Raw genomic sequence first — 17,759 nt, forward strand, 5'->3', positions numbered from 1 at the left:
CACTCAGTGTGTCTCAGAGACCCACCCTGGGTAACAGAGACAGTTCTGTCCCTCCAGAGATTCCAAGGGCTTAGAAGCTCCAGCCCAGATCAGACAAATTCTTTATTATTCAGTAGTCTTATTTGGATATATCTATTCAAGCTTATTCATGATTTGTTTTCAGGTGAACTATTTCAACAACTTTGGTTTGATTTCAAACCAATTCAGACTGGGGGAGAAAATAGGAAATGGGCTTTGGAGAGGTAGAATAGATGTTTTTATCTTAGTACTTCCTTCATATTGGTCTTTATTAGAAATCTAATGGAGGTTTGGTTGTTGGAGAACTCAACTAGAAATAACATCCCTTTCTCTGATTTAAAACAATTCACAGTTAAGAAGAAAACAAGCAACATTTCAGGCTGAGGTTTCTGCTTACTGTGCCCGTGTACAATGTAGTTGCAGTCTGCATGAGAAATACTGCTTTGTTATAAACAGTGTGCAGGGGTTAGAGAGAGCTGTGTTTCTTAGGTAGCTGAAAGCTCAAAACAGCTTAATAAATTTTAAAGTATAATGAGTACATTTTTAAAATAAAAAAATATCCAGGATAATTATGGCTTTTAGTTCTGACCCTATGTGGTTCGGCCATACCTGATGTCTCAGAGAGACCCAAAACCAGCTAATGGGGGAAATGGGGCATGCTCAGCACCTTCCCCCGGCACTGCCTGGGAACATTTGCAGAAGTGGCAGCCATCCTGTGCCTTCCCAAAGCAGGTCCTGCCCCCAGACCATGGGACATCAAGGTTAAACACAGGACATGGGGAACTTGTGACTTCAGGCCAGTCACTGGGAGAAAGACACAGTATAGTGTGCAGCTTTGTCACCAGTAAATCCCAGTAAAAACTTTTTTATTAGTAACTTCTTTTTGGAATTTATTTGCTTTAATTGCATTTCCATTTTATGGCTGTGCTGATGTGTTATTTACCATTTCCATGGGATTTTAGTTAGTGTTTTCACCACATTTCCTTTTAAGTGCTTCCCCCAAACCTCTATTATCCAACAGAAAACAGAATGACAGTATAACCTCATGCTGTCAATAAATGAGGCAACTCTGTTTGTCTAAGAATGCAGATGGGCATTTTCAATACTAATTCCAAATGGCTAGTGTGGAAAATTTTCACATTAAGTCATATCTACCAGGGCTTTTCCTGTTCATATGGTTTACTGCATTTCCATTACCAGCTTCTAGTTGCGAAAACAAATCATTGACCAAGTTTTCTCTACTAAATAATATACTGCATAAAAAAATTTGTGCACACATTGCCCCATTTAAGTGACAGTGTCATTTGTTGTTTCAGTTCCATAGGGATTACATCAAATTACGTTTAGAAAACAAAATGGCACTGTGAGTGGTAGAGTTGGGCTTTGTTCCTCTTGCAGGAGAGGAGGAGTAAGAAGTATTTTTGTACTGGGGCTGCATTTTATGTTCTCCATTCCCAAACATTGCACCCTAGGACTCTCCATAGTGAGCACCCAGGTGAACTGTTGGTCTGACACACACTTTCTTCTCGTTCCTTCTCCTTACCCTTCAAGTGAGCTGCCTCACCCACCTCAGAACCTCCTGGCCAGCCTGAGCTCTCGCAGCCACGCCGTGGTGCTCTCCTGGGTCCGGCCCTTTGATGGAAACAGCCCTGTTCTTTACTACATTGTGGAGCTGTCTGAAAACAGTAAGTAACAAACACAATGGTTGCCCTGAATGGCTGTTGGGTTTCTTTGTGTCCTCAGTGTCCCTAATCTTTACTGCTGGTTTAGACCCACTAAGTCAAAAGGAAGGTTACAGTGCTTTATGGTTGTAAAGGGAAAGCACAGCCTGCACTTGAGGAAGAGAAATGGCCATGTGGGCTGGGAACAGGGCTGGGAGGGTCATGAGAGGACTCTTGTGAGGGCCTGGGTCTGGGGGCCAGGCCAGTAGAATGGCCATGCACACAGAATGCTCTAGGCAGAGTACTGCAGGACAGCATCCTCCCTGGGGTGCATGTGGAATGGGTAACAAAATTTCCCAAGGGGCTGATTTGAGAGTTTGCAGCAGCAATAGTTGAATCTGTGGGTATTTTCTCTGGCCTCAACATGGTACCACGTATAGAGTAGGCTTGTCTTTCCTTTGCCCCCTGCTTTGACCTCTCAGCAGCATAGCACCCTCCAAGCCACCTTCATTAAACAGCTCCCTTCCAGAGTTGCCCTCCACACCAGCTTTCCTCCAGCCTCGCGGGTCCTCCCCCTTCCCTGCTGGCTGAAGTGAGGGTTCTGCATGCTGTCCTGCTTACTGCTCCCAGCTGCTCTTCCTGGGAAGCCTCCTGTGTTCCCATGATGAGACCGACATCTTTTCTTTGATGAGGTCCGTGGCTCTCTGAACCCAGACCTCTAACAAGGAACCCAGTGACTGGACATCTCTACCTCTGGTACCTCACAGACGTCACAAACTTAATGCCTTCAAGGAGCATCTTGCCATGATTTTTAATCCTGACCCTATTCGCCCCTCATTGCTGCAGCCATTTCAGCCTATTCCCAGCACCCTTGATTTTGATATTACTTGAGCCTGAGCCTAAGGATGGTCCCGGCCTTTCCCCTCTAGCTCATCATGGCAGCAGTTGCCCTAATCCTGTATGTACCTAGAGTCAGCTGGAATCTGCTCCCTCTCTACCCCCCAGACCTTTCTCTCTTATCAAGACGCTACAGCTCTCTCCCCACTGGACCCTGCATCTTCTCTTGCTCTCTTCAGGCTGGGGGCCCTGAGCATGCGTGCTGTGCAGAGGATGAAACCCTAACTCCCCAGTCCCGTGCAGCCTGGGCTTTTCCCCAGGCACCCTTCTCTCTGTTCAGCATGTGCCAACCCCACTGGCTTCAGGTGGCTCTCTGGAGGGGCCTCATCTCTCCCAACTGCCCGCCTGGAGTGCTCAGAGGCTAGATTGCTGCCCTTCATGATACCTGTTGCCTCCTCAAAGAAGCGCACCAGCACACTGGCTGCACCTAACCTTTGACTGCCTGAGCTGAAGTCCTTCCTGTATCATGCCTCTCTTATCCCTGACTCTTCCCTAGGCTCCCATGCAGACCAGCCAGACCTTAGGTGGCCTGGCTCTTAAGATGGTCATTCTCATTGAGCCTGCAGTTTGTCTCATGGTGACACTGCATTCTGAATGGGTCCTAGCCTTTAGGACAACCAGGAGTGGTGCTCTCAGTGCTGTTGGCCCTGAGATCTCACTCTCCTGGTGAAACTCCTCACTTTGTCATGGGGAACAACTTGTGGAGTTCTGCTCTAGGTCTCCCCCTCACCAAGCCTGGCATACTCTTGAAGACATTAAGTCTGTGATGTCTGTGAGGCACCAGAGGTAGAGATGTCCAGTCACTGGGTTCCACGTTGGAGGTCTGGGTTCAGAAAGCCATGAACATCATATAATGATAGCACCATACAAGCCACAGCAGTGCTGTTTGGGCCTCATTTATGGCCAAGAGATGGATGTATAGGGTAGAAGTGTCTTGCCCCGGGGCCACACAGGTAGCAGTAGGACCCCCACCTCCTGGCCATCTGACCTGGAGCTCAGCTCTTCATGGTCATCAGGACTCTTCAGAGCAGCCTCCCTTCTGCACTTCAGTGGGGGCTTCTCAATGAAGGCTGACAGAATGGCAAGCATACCAGGTTGGTGGCCATTCAGGGAGCCATGTATGAATCTGAGAAGGTTGATTTGGATTATACTTCACCCAAACCAGTTCTGAGACAGGTCCCAAAGGCCATGTGTTTTTCCCATTTCCTGGGTATCACCTTGACTGGGATAGCTTTGGGCTTGGCACCAGCTCAGAGAAAGGTACTGGAGTCAGGCCCTTCTCCCTTTCCCGCGGTACCCACTGACCTGGGTCCTTCCTCGGAGAGTGTGGTGTCTGGGGACCCATGTGCCTGCAGACAGCTCTTCATTCCAGCTCAGCAGTGCTGATCAGAGAGGGTAGGTGTTGGCATTACTACTGAAGCAACCTTTGAGAAGGTAAGGTTTTCCTGAGGATGTCATGGATGTATGCCTGTGACAGTGATGTGTAGGGAGAATATGATGAGAGCAGAGCCATTGTTGTCAGAATCCTTACAAACATCCACCAAAAAAATAACTCCTATCAGGCACCCATCTCTAGGAGATGGGGGATTGTGTTCTATTCACATTTGTCTCTAGTCCCTAGTGCTCAGTGGCACTCAACAAGTGAACTTGAACTAAAATGGGGGCCCTGGTAGAGCCCCCATGATGGACTTCAAATTACAGTCCTAGACCATCTTCTACAAGGGAAATGTTCTGCCTTCCCCAGTTTATATCAAATAAGATGTTGATTCAGATTGCCATACTAACCATTTTCTCAGCTGATTGCATGACTGGGTCTTGTAGTCCAACATCTTACCTAAACCAGAAGCAAGCTTTACAGGTATCTATCTGTTCATTTATCCATCCATCCATCCATCCATCCATCCATCCATCCATCCATGTGTTGATTGGACATCTGCTGTACCCCAGGCACTCTGCTGGGTGCTGAGATCCAGGAGACAAAATGAGCAGCCTCATTGTTAACAACGAGGAGTTGGTCAGGCACAACAGGATCCATGTGTCATTTTTCTTTTCTTTCTCTTGTGGTGCTGACAGTGGAACACCCAGGGCCTCCTAAATACTAGCAAGTGTTATCTGGCACTGAGCCACACGCTCACCCCTGTGTCAGTACTAGTGGTAGTCAACACAGTGCCTGGCATATACTGGATAATCCCATATATGTTTGGTTGCTTCATTTCACTGAGAAAGGGATGAAGAATGTCATTTATCCCTCATTAGCCTCTGACTCTTCCCACTGGACCATCTTGGAGCTGGATGTGAGTCCCAGCTATTTTGCCTTCAGAATCTAATGTAGGTATCATCGTGTGAAGAATTGTGAAGAACTGAAATGGTTGTCTCTTGGCTGTCCCTGATTTCAACCCTATGAGATAAGTCTGCAGCTTTGGCTGAGCAGAATGTGCTGCTACCAATTGGTTAGCCATGCCACAGCAAATAGAAGACCAGCTCCATCATCGGGCCATCCGTTGGGTTTTTGTTTTTATTAGGAATGAGTGCCCTTAAGAAGCAGCTGAACATGCTGGCTAATTATAGTCAGAAAGAACAGCTTAGCGCAAGTACACTAAAATGGAAATTGTATCTGGCCTACACTCAGCACTGTGAAAGGAGACAGTGCTAAATAACCCCAACAGCAGTCCTCCACCCCTCTGTGTGGGAGTGTCTGCAGCCAGCAGGCTGATAAGAATGTTGGTCTGCTGGAAACCATGGATGCTGCAGGGGCTTAGTGTCCATGACAGGTGCTTTATAACACCTGTCCTCAAAACATTCCCATTGCTACAAAAAAGGCCTCTTCAGAACTTTGTAGAGCAGAGTTCTGGAGCTGGAGTTGACCCCCTTTGTGCATGCACTTGACTGGAATTGAAACCTTGAATGGAGATTGGCACTCTGCAGGCAGGTGTCCTGTGTTTTGCTTTCTTGTGAAGTTGGGTGATCCTCTTGTCCCAGGTCCCCTTTTAGTGAACTGGAAGCACAAAGAAGGGTAGCAGTGTCCTACGGCCTGCTTCACCTCGTGTGCAGAGGAGTACAGAGAGTCTGACCAGGTGACAGGGGACAGGAGCCTGGCGGAATCCTCTGTTGAGACAATGCAGGGATTCCTAATGGCTTGATAGCCAGGTATGAGACTTCTGTTAAATAATAGAAGTACCTGTCGTGCTTTCTAAATGTCTCTTGATTACGATCAAGAATGATCTTTCTTGGAGGTGATTATGATCACAAGGGGGGACACTGTCAAGGAAAATCTGTGACTTTGCAGTGAACCAAAAAAAGATTACTAGGTGTCTCATCTAGCACCTTCAGGGCTTATGACTCCATAAGGACCTGCACCTTTCATTGTCACGGGGCCATTTGCAACTCTGTAAACCTCAGAAAATTTATAGCAATGCAAATGATTCTTGTCCATAAAAATGCAGATAAATTTTATCCTGTAGAATATAATAATATGTTGGTTACTGCTCTGCAGACATTGACCAGTTTCACATCTGTTTGTGAATTTATTTTAGCATCGTCAACATATGTGTGCTGTTTGAATTTTTCCTTTTAACTGTACAGTTATTAACATCTTACTGTTTCCTTCATAAATTAATGAGCTAACTAAAATTTTTGGTACACATTCATTTTGTATTTGTATATGAGCCATCATTTGCTGGGCATGGTGGTGTACGCCTGTAATCCCAGTGGCTTGAGAAGCTGAGGCAGGAGGATCATGAGTTCAAAGCCAGCCTCAGCAAAAGCAAGGCACTAAGCAACTCAGTGAGGCACAAACAAGCCTCAGCAAAAGCAAGCACTAAGCAACTTGTCTCTAAATAAAATACAAAATGGGGCCAGGGATGTGGTTCAGTGCTCAAGTGCCCCTGAGTTCAATTCCTCTTATGACCCCCCCACCAAAAAAAGAGCCATAATTTTTCTTTTTATAAATGTATCCTCAAACATGAACATTTGGCATCACTTAGTATTAGAAGTGAAAAAAATCTTCTAATGCAACAGATGTCACAAGTTTCCATGGTAACACTGATATTTGGGGAGAGGCCGAGGTCTCAGACTGAGTACCTAAATGTTTTCCATGATCTGGACTAAGGTATCATGCAGCTGAAATAGGATAATGGTCTTTTACCAGTTAGTAAAAATTCAATCATTTCCTCATGATGTTTTTAAAACTTGGTGCCTGCTGCCATGGATCTCCTAGTGAACATTTGCTGTTAACAAACATACAAAAAATTCGGAATATTCCATCCCACTTAGTTATGCTGTTAGTTTTTTTGGTAGACATGCGTGTTTGTAGTTGTGACTTTTGTATTATACTTTATAGTATTTAAGGTTTATTGGAATATAAAATAAAATTGTACTTTTCATTGTGAAAGTTATATATGCTCATTAATTAAAAGTTGTAAATTGCTTAAAGCATAAAGAATAAAAACAATCACATAGATTCTTCATATTCAAAAGCCAGCCCTCCATCCAAGCCCTTGGTCCCTCCTTCCTACTTCCTCTTTAACCTGGCTCCATCTTTTATTCCCTCACTGCCCTCTTTCAAGTTCTCCTGCTCTCATGGCTCCTTCTACCCAAAGGAGTAGGCTCTACCTCCCCTTCTCTCATTCCATTCCATACAGTCACCATTGACTCCTATGCCTTTCCCTCCTCCCCCCACAAATAAACCAGTGAATTCTGTTGACTTTATTCAGTTATTTTTATCTAATCCACTGCCCTTCTCCATTCCTGTGACACTGATGATGACTGTCAGGCTGTCCTTCTGTTGCCCGCCATGGACGTGTACTACTCAAGGCCATCCTTTATCGGGCCACCAGAGGGAGCCCCACAAAGTACAAACCTGGCCATGATGAAACCCTGCAGAGCTCTCCAGAAAGGCCCCACAGGGCACTGGATAGTGGGTCTTGAGCTTCCCTATTATCACCACTGACTCCCTGAAAATGACTCTTACCTCCAGCGCAGCCTGAAACCTAGTTGCTGGCCCGCCCTCTTAGCAGAGTGCTAGCCCAATCCCATCCTATATAGAACACCTCATTGCTTGAAGAATAGCTTCCAGACTTATTAGCATGGCAGATAGTGCCATTCATCTCTGACCACTGCCTGCGTCCCCAGATTTATCTCCAGCCACTCATTGCTTTGCCTTTTGTGCTATATAACAAGGCGTTGCTCATAGTTCCCAGAACACACCAGACATTCAGTGCTCATTGTGTCAATGAATTCTCTCCCCCACTCCTCCCTTCTACCTTTGTCTGGTCAGCTCCTACTTAACATCTCCCCTTAGGCCTTTACCTGGTCTTCAAGCACTGTCCAGTCTCCTCCAGGAGATACAGTCCATGCCTTCTTGGTTTTTTGGCTAAATTAAGTGTAAACAGTGCAGTCCCCATCTTCTCCTCTAGGAGGCACTGCCCTAACTGCTATGCTTGGTGCTGTCCTTGGTGCTGAAATGCTCACCCAGCAAACTAAGCACTTAGTGGACCAGCAAAGGTAAGATAGTGACACTGATAAGTATAACTAGAAGGAAATTATTTTAATAATCTCCCACTTCAACTTTTCAAATATATTATGTTTCCAGAACATTTTGGGGTCTGAGGTTCATATCCTCTGATAGGTGAGTTTGCATTTCTTTGATTAGCAGCATCGTCAAACACATTTTTCCAAGTTGGTTGACTTTTTGCACTTTCTCTGCTGTGATCTGTCAGTTTCCTTCCTCCCATTTTTTCTTTCCAGGCCTTAGGGTTTTTCCTGTCGTTTTGACAAGTATTTTTTCAATATGCTTTTTGCCCTTAATTTTGGTGCACAAAATCAATCACAGAGAAATGTTTGATTCTTCTGTAGTTAAATCTGTTGGTATTTTTCTTTATGATTCCTTTCATTACATTTTGTTTGGGTATTTTGACACTATTATGCATAAAATAAATGTCATCACCGATTTTTGCATTGTTTTTAAATTTTAATTTCAAAAATTTAACTCTTTAGTTTATTTGGAATTTAGATGTTATATATATTTTGGCATGATCTTTTCCTTTCTTCCAAAGGACCCATTTTCCATTTATCAACTAATCTACTTGTTTATGATGTTTCCCTTTTTGCATATTAAGGTGACATGTTTTTTTAAATGTTTGGGGTTTGTTTGATTCCATTGACTCATTTATTTTCCTGCTAATTTTATAGTATTTTAATTCTTTTGGTTCCAAATATATTTTTAAAGCTGATAAAGCAAGTCCCCTAATCTTTTTAGAATTTATTACTTCTGGTCCCTATTTATTTGTCCAGAAAAAAGTGGAATTATTTTATTAAGTTTTAAAAATAGTCCCCTAGGGTTTTTATTTGAGTTCAGCCTGTGATGAGTTTTATGAGAACTGACTTCAGATAATTCTCTCTTTCCATCCAGAACATAGTATCTATCCCATTTATTCAGTTCTTCCTTATTTTGCTTAGGGAAGTTTGCAAGTTCAGACCCACAGGCTCCATATTTTTTGTTACGGTTGTCCTAAGATTTTGTCTCACAGCTGTTTTAAATGGATTTTCCCCCTTTCATCATCTAACTACTTATTGGATTATAGGAAAGCTATTGATGTTTAGATGTTAGTTTTCCATTCAGCCACTTTCCATATTCTTTTATTATTCTAAGGATTTTTCTAATGATCCTCTTGGTTTTCAAGGTAGACAATTGTCCTCTCTAAATAATAAAAATTTATTGTTTCCTTTTTGTTTTCCATATCTTACTGGATTGTGAGAATAATTTTAAATTATAATTAGTATGGTAATATGTCTTGTTTTTTCCCTGATGTCAGTGGAATTGCTGGTAGGATTTTATTGTTTTGTATAATATTGATTTTTTTTGGTTATTTATTGAGGTACACTTTGCATAGAGAAAAAATGCAGAGATCTTAAGTGAGTCTTGAGAAATATATATACCCATGTAGTCCACACCTCAAGCCAGATATATCATTTTTAATCTTCCAGAATGTTCCTGTGTTCCTGTCCAGTACCTTTCCTCCTTCAGAAGCAAGTACTTTCATCATGGGGTAGTTTTGCCTACTTTTGAACTTCGTTTTATAAGCAAATATGATATTGATTCAAAAGTGTGATTTTTCCAGCACATAACACATTCTTTCATTCCTTATTCTTAGGATTTTAAAAATTGTATAGGGAAATTTCTTACTTCTAAGCAAATTATTCTTAAAATAACTTGGTATTGAACTTGAAAGTACCCCATAATTCACTCAGGAGAATTTATATGTGACTATTCTTCAGGACCCCAACTGCAACATGAGCTCCCCAGGCCCTCCCTGCCCCACAAGACAAGTTGATGCTTTGAGGAACTCTTGTCTCCATCCATGGTTCAAGGCTCCCAGGCCTCAGACCTGAAATCAATGTGTTTTTCCTTAACTCAGAAAGAAACACTGTCTTCTGTAAATTGGGAGAAAGAATGTCAAATGGGGACTAGAAATGTAGCTCAGTGGTAGAGTGCCTGGCCAGCAAGTAGGAGGCCCTGCATTCAATTCCCAGCACTGCAAAATAAATAATAATACAAAAGAAATAAAGTGAAATGGGAAGAAGTTTCCCACATCCTTTGTCACTTCCTGTCACTCATGTATAGCTTTGTAGGACAGATTGCTCTTCTGCTGAGAGAATCTTGTTCTTCTAGAGAAAAGAGGAGCTCCCCTTTGACACTCCACTATCCAACATGTTTCTTTTTGCCTTGGTTGTCACAAAGCCCAAAGCTTAACTGAAACCTAACTGAAGCACCAAAGGAATGGGGTGCATATAACATCTTTGACTTCTCCTTTATTATTTTGTATTATTTTTATTTATTTTCATGTTGCCATCCAGTGTTGTGTATGCTTTCGTTTTAGAAGACCTTTAAGTCCTATTTAAAAGCAGGAGATCTCTTTCTCTCTCTCTGCACACACACACACACACACGCATGCAGAGAGACAGAGAGAGAGGTATTACATAAACATTCTTCCAGGAAAGCCCTGGAGCTATCTATTTTTTTCCTCCCCATCATTTTGCAATATGAACCCCAGCAGCTTCAGTAAATCTGCAAATTATATAGTCACTCCTGTCTGACAGTATTAAACACAGGAAGATGCCTGGACAGAACATAAATTCAATTAGGGAGGCAGAGAAGAACACTCCCAAAATTAAATAACAGATCCAAGAACACAAGAGATGGCCTAATTTGGTACACAAAGAGTTGCTATGGGACAGGGCTCCTCAAGGAGGGGCAGTCACTGTGGGCCAGAAAGGTCAAGGAGGCTATCCTTGGAAGAAGGCCTTGAGCTAAATATGGGAGTGGGTAGGATTTGGGTGCATGCCGTCCTCACAGGAGAGATCCAAGACTGCAGAGGCTTGAATGCTGCTGTATAGCATGATAGGTATCCAGGACATTCCCAGGCACATGAATTTGTAGAAACAGAAGGTTCTTAGGGGCAGGAAAAGCTTAAGGTATGGCTGAAATTAATTGCTTTAAAAAAATTCCATGTAATAATATATTTTAAAGTACAAAGTAATACATGCTGATTGCAGCTAAACAAGTGTTACCAGATGTATAAATGAAGAGTTTCTTATCTGCCTCTACCACAAGGAACTGTTGCCTGCAGCCTAGTGTATATCCTTCCATGATGAAATGGAGACCTGCAAGGAATACCAAGAGCTCAGAGAATGCCAGGCCGCAATCTTACACAACAGAGAGCCATATAACCCATAAGCAGGGGAATGTATGTGAAAATTAGTTTTTAGCAAAATTCACCTTGAAGTAGGAATAAAGAAAACTGTAAATCTCAAGGCTGGGGTTAGGGGGCAGTTGCCAAGGGACATGCCAGACAGCCCGTCATTCCTAAATGGCTGATTGCCTTTCTCTGAAAGGAGGAGGCCAAAGACAGCTGGGAACCCCAGTCCTGGTCCTGAGAAGCAGGAACATTCTAGCACTCACTGTGGTCTCCTCTGCACCCACCCATTTTGGCTTGGTTCTGCCAGCTACTAAGTTAAAATTGGCTTCAGGAGACCATTTTCTGAGACTCAATGCCTCTCCTGATCCCATCCCCGGCATCTTTGGGGGAGAGATCTCTTCCTTCACAAAGAGAATTTCTAAGCTATGTGGCTCAATCCTTTCTTCTAATGCCACAGGTGTCTTTTCATGTACAGACCCGTCGCTGTCTTGCACACTGTGCGCCATGAGCTCATTTGCTCTGGTATGAAAGCCGTTCCCAACTGTCACCGCACAATATGTTAAACATCTTGATCCACGTTTGCTATTATGTACTTAAAAGCTGATGGGCTTTGTGCTGTTTTGCTTGCCAAAGCGGCAGAGACTTTGTTCTCTGTGCTTTTCAATGATGTCTTTGAAATCTATCTCACATAGGTATTTTTCTAATAGCCTCAGAGTTGTTAGAGAGTATTTTATGTTTTAGCTCATTTTCCTTTGGGCTTTTGCATATGGAGCCTCACATTAATAGCATTTACTCCCATTTAAAATGCAGCCTGGGAGACAGGGCTTGTCACAGGTGTTCATGAAGGAATGCCATTGTGGTGATATGGTCCAGAACAGGACTGGGGTGGGCTTCCAGGTTCACTCTGCAATTAGCTCCCTGCTCTCAGGCAAGATGAGGAGGGGGTGGAGGCCCAATGTGGACCCCATGTCCTCGATTGGTCCCTCATCTCATTTCCTGGACTGCTCTGCCCAAGCCTGTCCTGCAGTTAGACAGTACTTCCTAAATGAGAATGCCTGTTGTGACAGCTAGGTATAGAATTCAGAGTGGCTAGGACTGTGGTCCCTAAGTCTGGGCCAGCTTCCATCCAGACATAGCCACCTGCTCCACACATAGTCTGCTAGCCATGGTTAGACCACCACCGCCCCGATGTAGGGGTTCACCAGCACTAACCCAGGCTGAACTCCCTTGAGCTTCTGGATTGTCCAGTCTCCTTTCCAATTCTCTGAAGGGACCTGCTTCTCCTGCACATCAGCCCCCACCCTGGCCAGGGGCCTGTGTCTCCTCATGGATCAAGCCCAAGCCTTTGGTGGCCACCTTTGGGGTCTTGACCTACATCTCTGGAGGCTACAGTCCCTCAGATAAGAATAGCGAAAAGCCCTGAACCTGTTCCTAGTCACTTTGGCTACATCCCTTGATTGCAGGTTTGACTACCTAAATACCTTAGTTCTTAATTCTTAACATTTAAGGCAGACTTGGTACATTTTAACTGAACCATGTAGATTTTCTTGAGGCATATATAGCAGAGAGGCCTTCTCAAAGCAAAGGACATCAAACTGCATTTCAACTGTCTACTTTCAGGGTCTTATTTTGGGTGGAAAATACCCATCTGTTTCCTACTCCCCCTCCCTGTCCATGAAGCCCCCATCTAGCCTAAGTTCCTTTTTCTCGGGCATCCTCAGCTAAGTATGGCCTGGTCTTCCTGTAGCCTCAGTCTCATTTCCCAGGGTTGCCATGAGCAGTTCTGTGGCCCAACTCTCTTTCAAAATCATGTTTGTGTTCTCGCATTTCATGTATGTCTAGATACTTTATAGTGTCTCTCCATGTGGGGACCCTCACAGTGCTCTTGCAAGAGACAGCCCATTCTACATGTCATATTTTCCAGCTCAAACTAGAATTCCACAGTGCCACTAAAAATCACGTTTCTTTCCTTCCTGTAATAGCCTTAAACCAGAGTCTTGAAGAAAGATCTCATTTAATCTCTATGGCAGGGGCTATTCTTTGTGCTTTGCTTTAAATGCTCAGCCAAGCTATGATCAGGCTGAGAGCAGCTTCCTTAGCTGGGGGTACTGTGTGCATTCCTTTTCATGTGACAGGAAATAGTCTCTTTAATGTGGAGGAGCAAGGCCTGTTCATCCACCAGACTACCCTTGACAGCTCTTTGGGGTAAACATTAAATGTGGATTGGAATCTCTGAAAAGCTTAAAGGTAATTAGTCAAAGTCCTTGAACAACCACAAGAATGCTTTATAGAAGCAGCTGCGGTGTGTGCTTGTGCTAGTTTCATTCCATGTCTTCTGAGACTCTATTTTCTGATTTTCATTAATGAACTTGTTTTACTATTTTGTGGTACAGGTAATGTACACATATATACAGACATATACATACATACAAGTATATATATAGTATACACACATAATAACTTTATGTATATTTTGGTAATACATAAAATGGTAAGATTTACCATTCTGTATTACTTTTATGATAAAAAAATATGGTCAGGAAGATCAACAGGTTCTCAGGGGTGTAACCAGGCTTTCTATACCTTATATAATTTTGGAACTCTTCATTAGAAAAATAACACAGCCTTGAAAGGACCTCTCCTGGGGCCCGAAGAAGGGCCAAAGCAGATGAAGGGCAAAAGTTCAAGAGTTCAGGGCCCCTCTGTTCACACTGCTTTGGAGCCAATGTGAGCCTCTTGCCAGGAGGGGGCCTGGAGACTATTGTGTGTAGCTCATGGAGGTCCCCACCCTTTGCTCCTGCAGACACTGAGGCTGAACTTGAGCCACATTTGAGAGCCCCATCCTCCAGAGCTCCTGCACAAGAGCAAGCACAGTAGCTTTAGCCCTGACTCCTGGATGTCTCTCAGCCTCCAGCTGCTGTGTCCCTGGGCATACACATGTGGATTCAAATGCTCATAAGTGTGTTCTCTGAGTATCGTATACACACCCACACACACACACACACCACACCACACCACACACACACACATATCTCTGTTCTCTCTTGCAAAGCACTCAGAATCTTCCAGTTCAGGTTGTACTCAAAGCTTCATAACTTGATCCTCTCCTGCCTAGCTCTAGACCAACTGGTTCACTGGTAGGCCTTCCTTTTTTTTTTCTTATTAAACTTTTAAAGAGTTTTGGGTTTACAGAATTATTTCAAAGATAGAGTCCCTGCGCATCCAGTTTCCCTTACACCAAGCATCTTGCTTCAGTGTGGCAGGTTTCTATCAAACCCATCATTTCACTGCTGTTAACGCAGCCCTGGAAGTCCTCCCTTTCCCCTTGTTGTCAATTTTCTAGCCTAGGATCCCTTCCAGATCCCACAAGACACTTGGTCATCATGTCTTCTCAGGCTTCTCCTGGCAGGACACGTCCTCCTGCTTTCCTTGTTTATGATGACCTTGACAGTTGAGAGGACTGGCCCAAGGCTTTGTGGAAGAACACTGCTCCCTCCATTGGGATATATCTGATGTTTCTCTTGTGGTTAGAATGGGTTGAGGACAGGGGTAGAGTTCCATCCTCATCACATTCCTCCAGGGTGCACACTCTCAACCTGACTTATTGCCATTTATGCCTGATAAGCCTTTGAAATGTTGGAACATTTAGCTTAATTTGTGCCTAGAGTTAGACTCTCAGCAACACCTGTCTTGAGTGTGCAATATCATCTTAATAAATGTAGTGTCCTTATATTCAGTGTAGAGAGACAGCCTGGTGCACTGGCAGGGGGCCTCTGATTAGCATGAGGCCTCCTGCCTCAGTAACTCTGTTGGAGCCGCGGGAGCATCTCTGACCAAGCCCTGAACTCACTAGCTTTCAATCTGAGGCAATAAATAGGCACAAGGCAGATCTGGCCAGTGTATGGAGGGTTTCTACCAAGGTGCATCAATAGCAGGTGGGGAGCCCATGCTTCCTCTCCTATGAGGATGGACACGACTATCTCAAGGCTACTGTGCAGTCTGTGGCACCAAAAAAAAAAAAAAAGCCATCATCAGTGCTGAGAACATGACGGGTGTTGAACCTCTACTAGGCGTCAGACACTCTTCCAGCTGCTGGGGAGTGAGCAGGGAATAGCATAGGTCCCAGGAGCCCATCTGGTGAGTAGAACTTATTCTTACCACCCAATATTTATATTTCAGGAGATAGAACATCAGACAGTGGTAGCAAAATAGAAATGAAGTGGGAATTATAAGAAGAATTTTGCCCCTTAATTCTTCCACTTAACTCTGGGACCTGAGGGAAGTGGCCTTGTTTTAATGCAGGAATATTCATTCTCTTTCATGTAAAAACACAAGGTACACATTAACCAAGTCCCATTTTTTATTTACCAAATAGACAATTAAAGATGATAATCAGTGCTCAGGACTCCCAATGTTGTGACAGAACAGTCTATTTCCAAAAACCTTTTCTTTAAAACTGTACTAAATAGACACAGAAGTATGACTTCAACTTCAGCAACCGTTAACACTTTAGCACGTTTCATATATTTCCTGCCTTTTTTTTTTGCTAGAGTATTTTAAAGAAAATTCCAGAAATTATGCCACTTCATCCCTCTTGACTCAGTAAACATCTTTTAAAAAGAAAGGAGAAAGGGGGCATCACACCAGTGGAATTGATTAGTAAACTTTGTGTCACCTAATAGTCTATACATTTTCCCTTTTCTAGAAGAGGTTTGTTTGTTTGTCACTCAATTGGCTCAAATAAGGTTCCAAACCAGGTCCATACATTCTGGTTGTTTCACTCTTAATGTCTTGGAATCAACCAAAGCCTCTAGCCTTCTCCACCTCTCCTCCCTTGCCTGGGAAGGAGCCATGACATTTGTCCTGAAAGTGTCCCACATCCTGGATTTGGGTCATAGTTGAATTGATCCTTGCATCTTCTTTATTTCCTGGAGACAGATTTGATTCACATTCTTGGTTTTGTTTGTTTTCTTGTATAGTGTGTTAGCATGTGTGTGCTTCTGTGTGCCTCAGGTGTTGCTGGCTTTGTTTTTTATAAAGTATGTTACTGTGTGATACACATATGTGAGTGCTTCAGGTGCAGCTGTGGCCTTCCATTGCAGGGACATGAGGCCCAGCTGCTCTACTTCTCGCACTATTAGGGTTGAGCCATTTGTCTAGGTACTGACCACCTGCAGAATTTGGGAGAAGTAATTTAAGGTTTCTATGAGTCTTGGTTTTCTTTCTTTCTTTTTTAAAGCTTAGTATATTTCATATATATACACACACACATATATATTTATTTATTTATTTTTTAGTTTTCGTTGGACACAACATCTTTGTTTGTATGTGGTGCTGAGGATCGAACCCGGGCCGCACGCATGCCAGGCGAGCGCGCTACCACTTGAGCCACATCCCCAGCCCAAGTCTTGGTTTTCTTGATTACAAAAGACGCAATGAAATCTCCCCCACAATAGGGTCCAGGGGCTGCAGGTGGGGAGACACCCTCAGACTGAACATAGCCATGCAAATATCCACACTAATAGTGACAGGGATTTAATTGCCTTTTGGCAATTAAGAGAAAATTTTCTTCAAAAAACATTTTCCTTCCTGAGGTACCATTAATTGAGGAAATGGTAATGTTCTTTGTATCGGAAAAAGCTTCTAGTACATTTCCAAAGATTGAAAACCATCAGTTTTTGAGCCAGCAGAGATAGCAGGGAGTGATTAAGTCCTTGTGGGCCCTGAGCCCTGCACCCAAGAGGGATATGCACAGTGCTCTCTGTGGCAGAGGCTTGTTCTGCAGCCTGACTGGGGGAGTCTGAAATCCCCCAGCCCTGTGGATCAGAGAGGAATCCCTGAAGGGGAGGAAAGAGGCATTGCAACTTTTATGGGATGGTTCACTCATCAAAAGATTCTGCTGCTGCATTCCATCCCCTAAGACAAGCCTTGTGTTGGAGTCTCTGTGAGAACTGGCTGGAAGAGCCTTTTAAAAGGAGTCTTCCTGTTGATTGTCGGGAACAGACTTGCTATTTAAATTTTAACAGTTCTCAGCAAGCTTGCAATTGCAAAGCTTGTGAACAGACAAATCCTTCCCAAACCACTTTTTTGTTGTTGTTGTTACAAATCAGAACGCCCATGAGATGGATAGGGTTCATTTGTATTAGTTTTCAGTCTAATCTCTCTTCCTGCCAGATCTTTTATCTTCTAGTGGGGAGGAAAAAGAATAAATAAAGAATTCTATAGATGTAACTGGAGGACTGAGCCAAGCCAGAGACAGAGGAGATTAATAGGCCCTGTTGTCAAATCAAACTGGGCAGCAGACCCTGTGACTCATGTTATGGACTTTCAAGAGCCGTTTACACTCTAGGTGAAGAAATGGCCAAGGGTTGAACAGGGCAGAGGCTTGGAAGGATGACACTGAGGGCATCTTAGTGTAGTTGTGTGTTGCTATAGCAGAATACCTGAGGCTGGTAATGTATAAACAAAAGAGGTTTGTTTGGTTTAT

At 43.5% G+C, this 17,759-nt stretch overlaps 1 protein-coding gene across 1 annotated transcript in view; it reads left to right on the forward strand.

Annotated features, from left to right (window-relative positions):
- The window catches only part of Sdk1 (sidekick cell adhesion molecule 1), an 893,409-nt gene that overhangs the window by 678,139 nt on the left and 197,511 nt on the right, over positions 1-17,759 (forward strand). The window contains exon 14 of the mRNA XM_058582451.1: positions 1,570-1,703. Coding sequence (XP_058438434.1) covers positions 1,570-1,703 — 134 coding nt within the window. The remainder of the gene's footprint in view (positions 1-1,569; positions 1,704-17,759) is intronic.

This window comes from Marmota monax, unplaced genomic scaffold (genome assembly GCF_021218885.2).
Source record: "Marmota monax isolate L192 unplaced genomic scaffold, Marmota_monax_Labrador192_F-V1.1 WCK01_AAM20220418_F8-fsc00148, whole genome shotgun sequence".
Taxonomy (NCBI): domain Eukaryota; kingdom Metazoa; phylum Chordata; class Mammalia; order Rodentia; family Sciuridae; genus Marmota; species Marmota monax.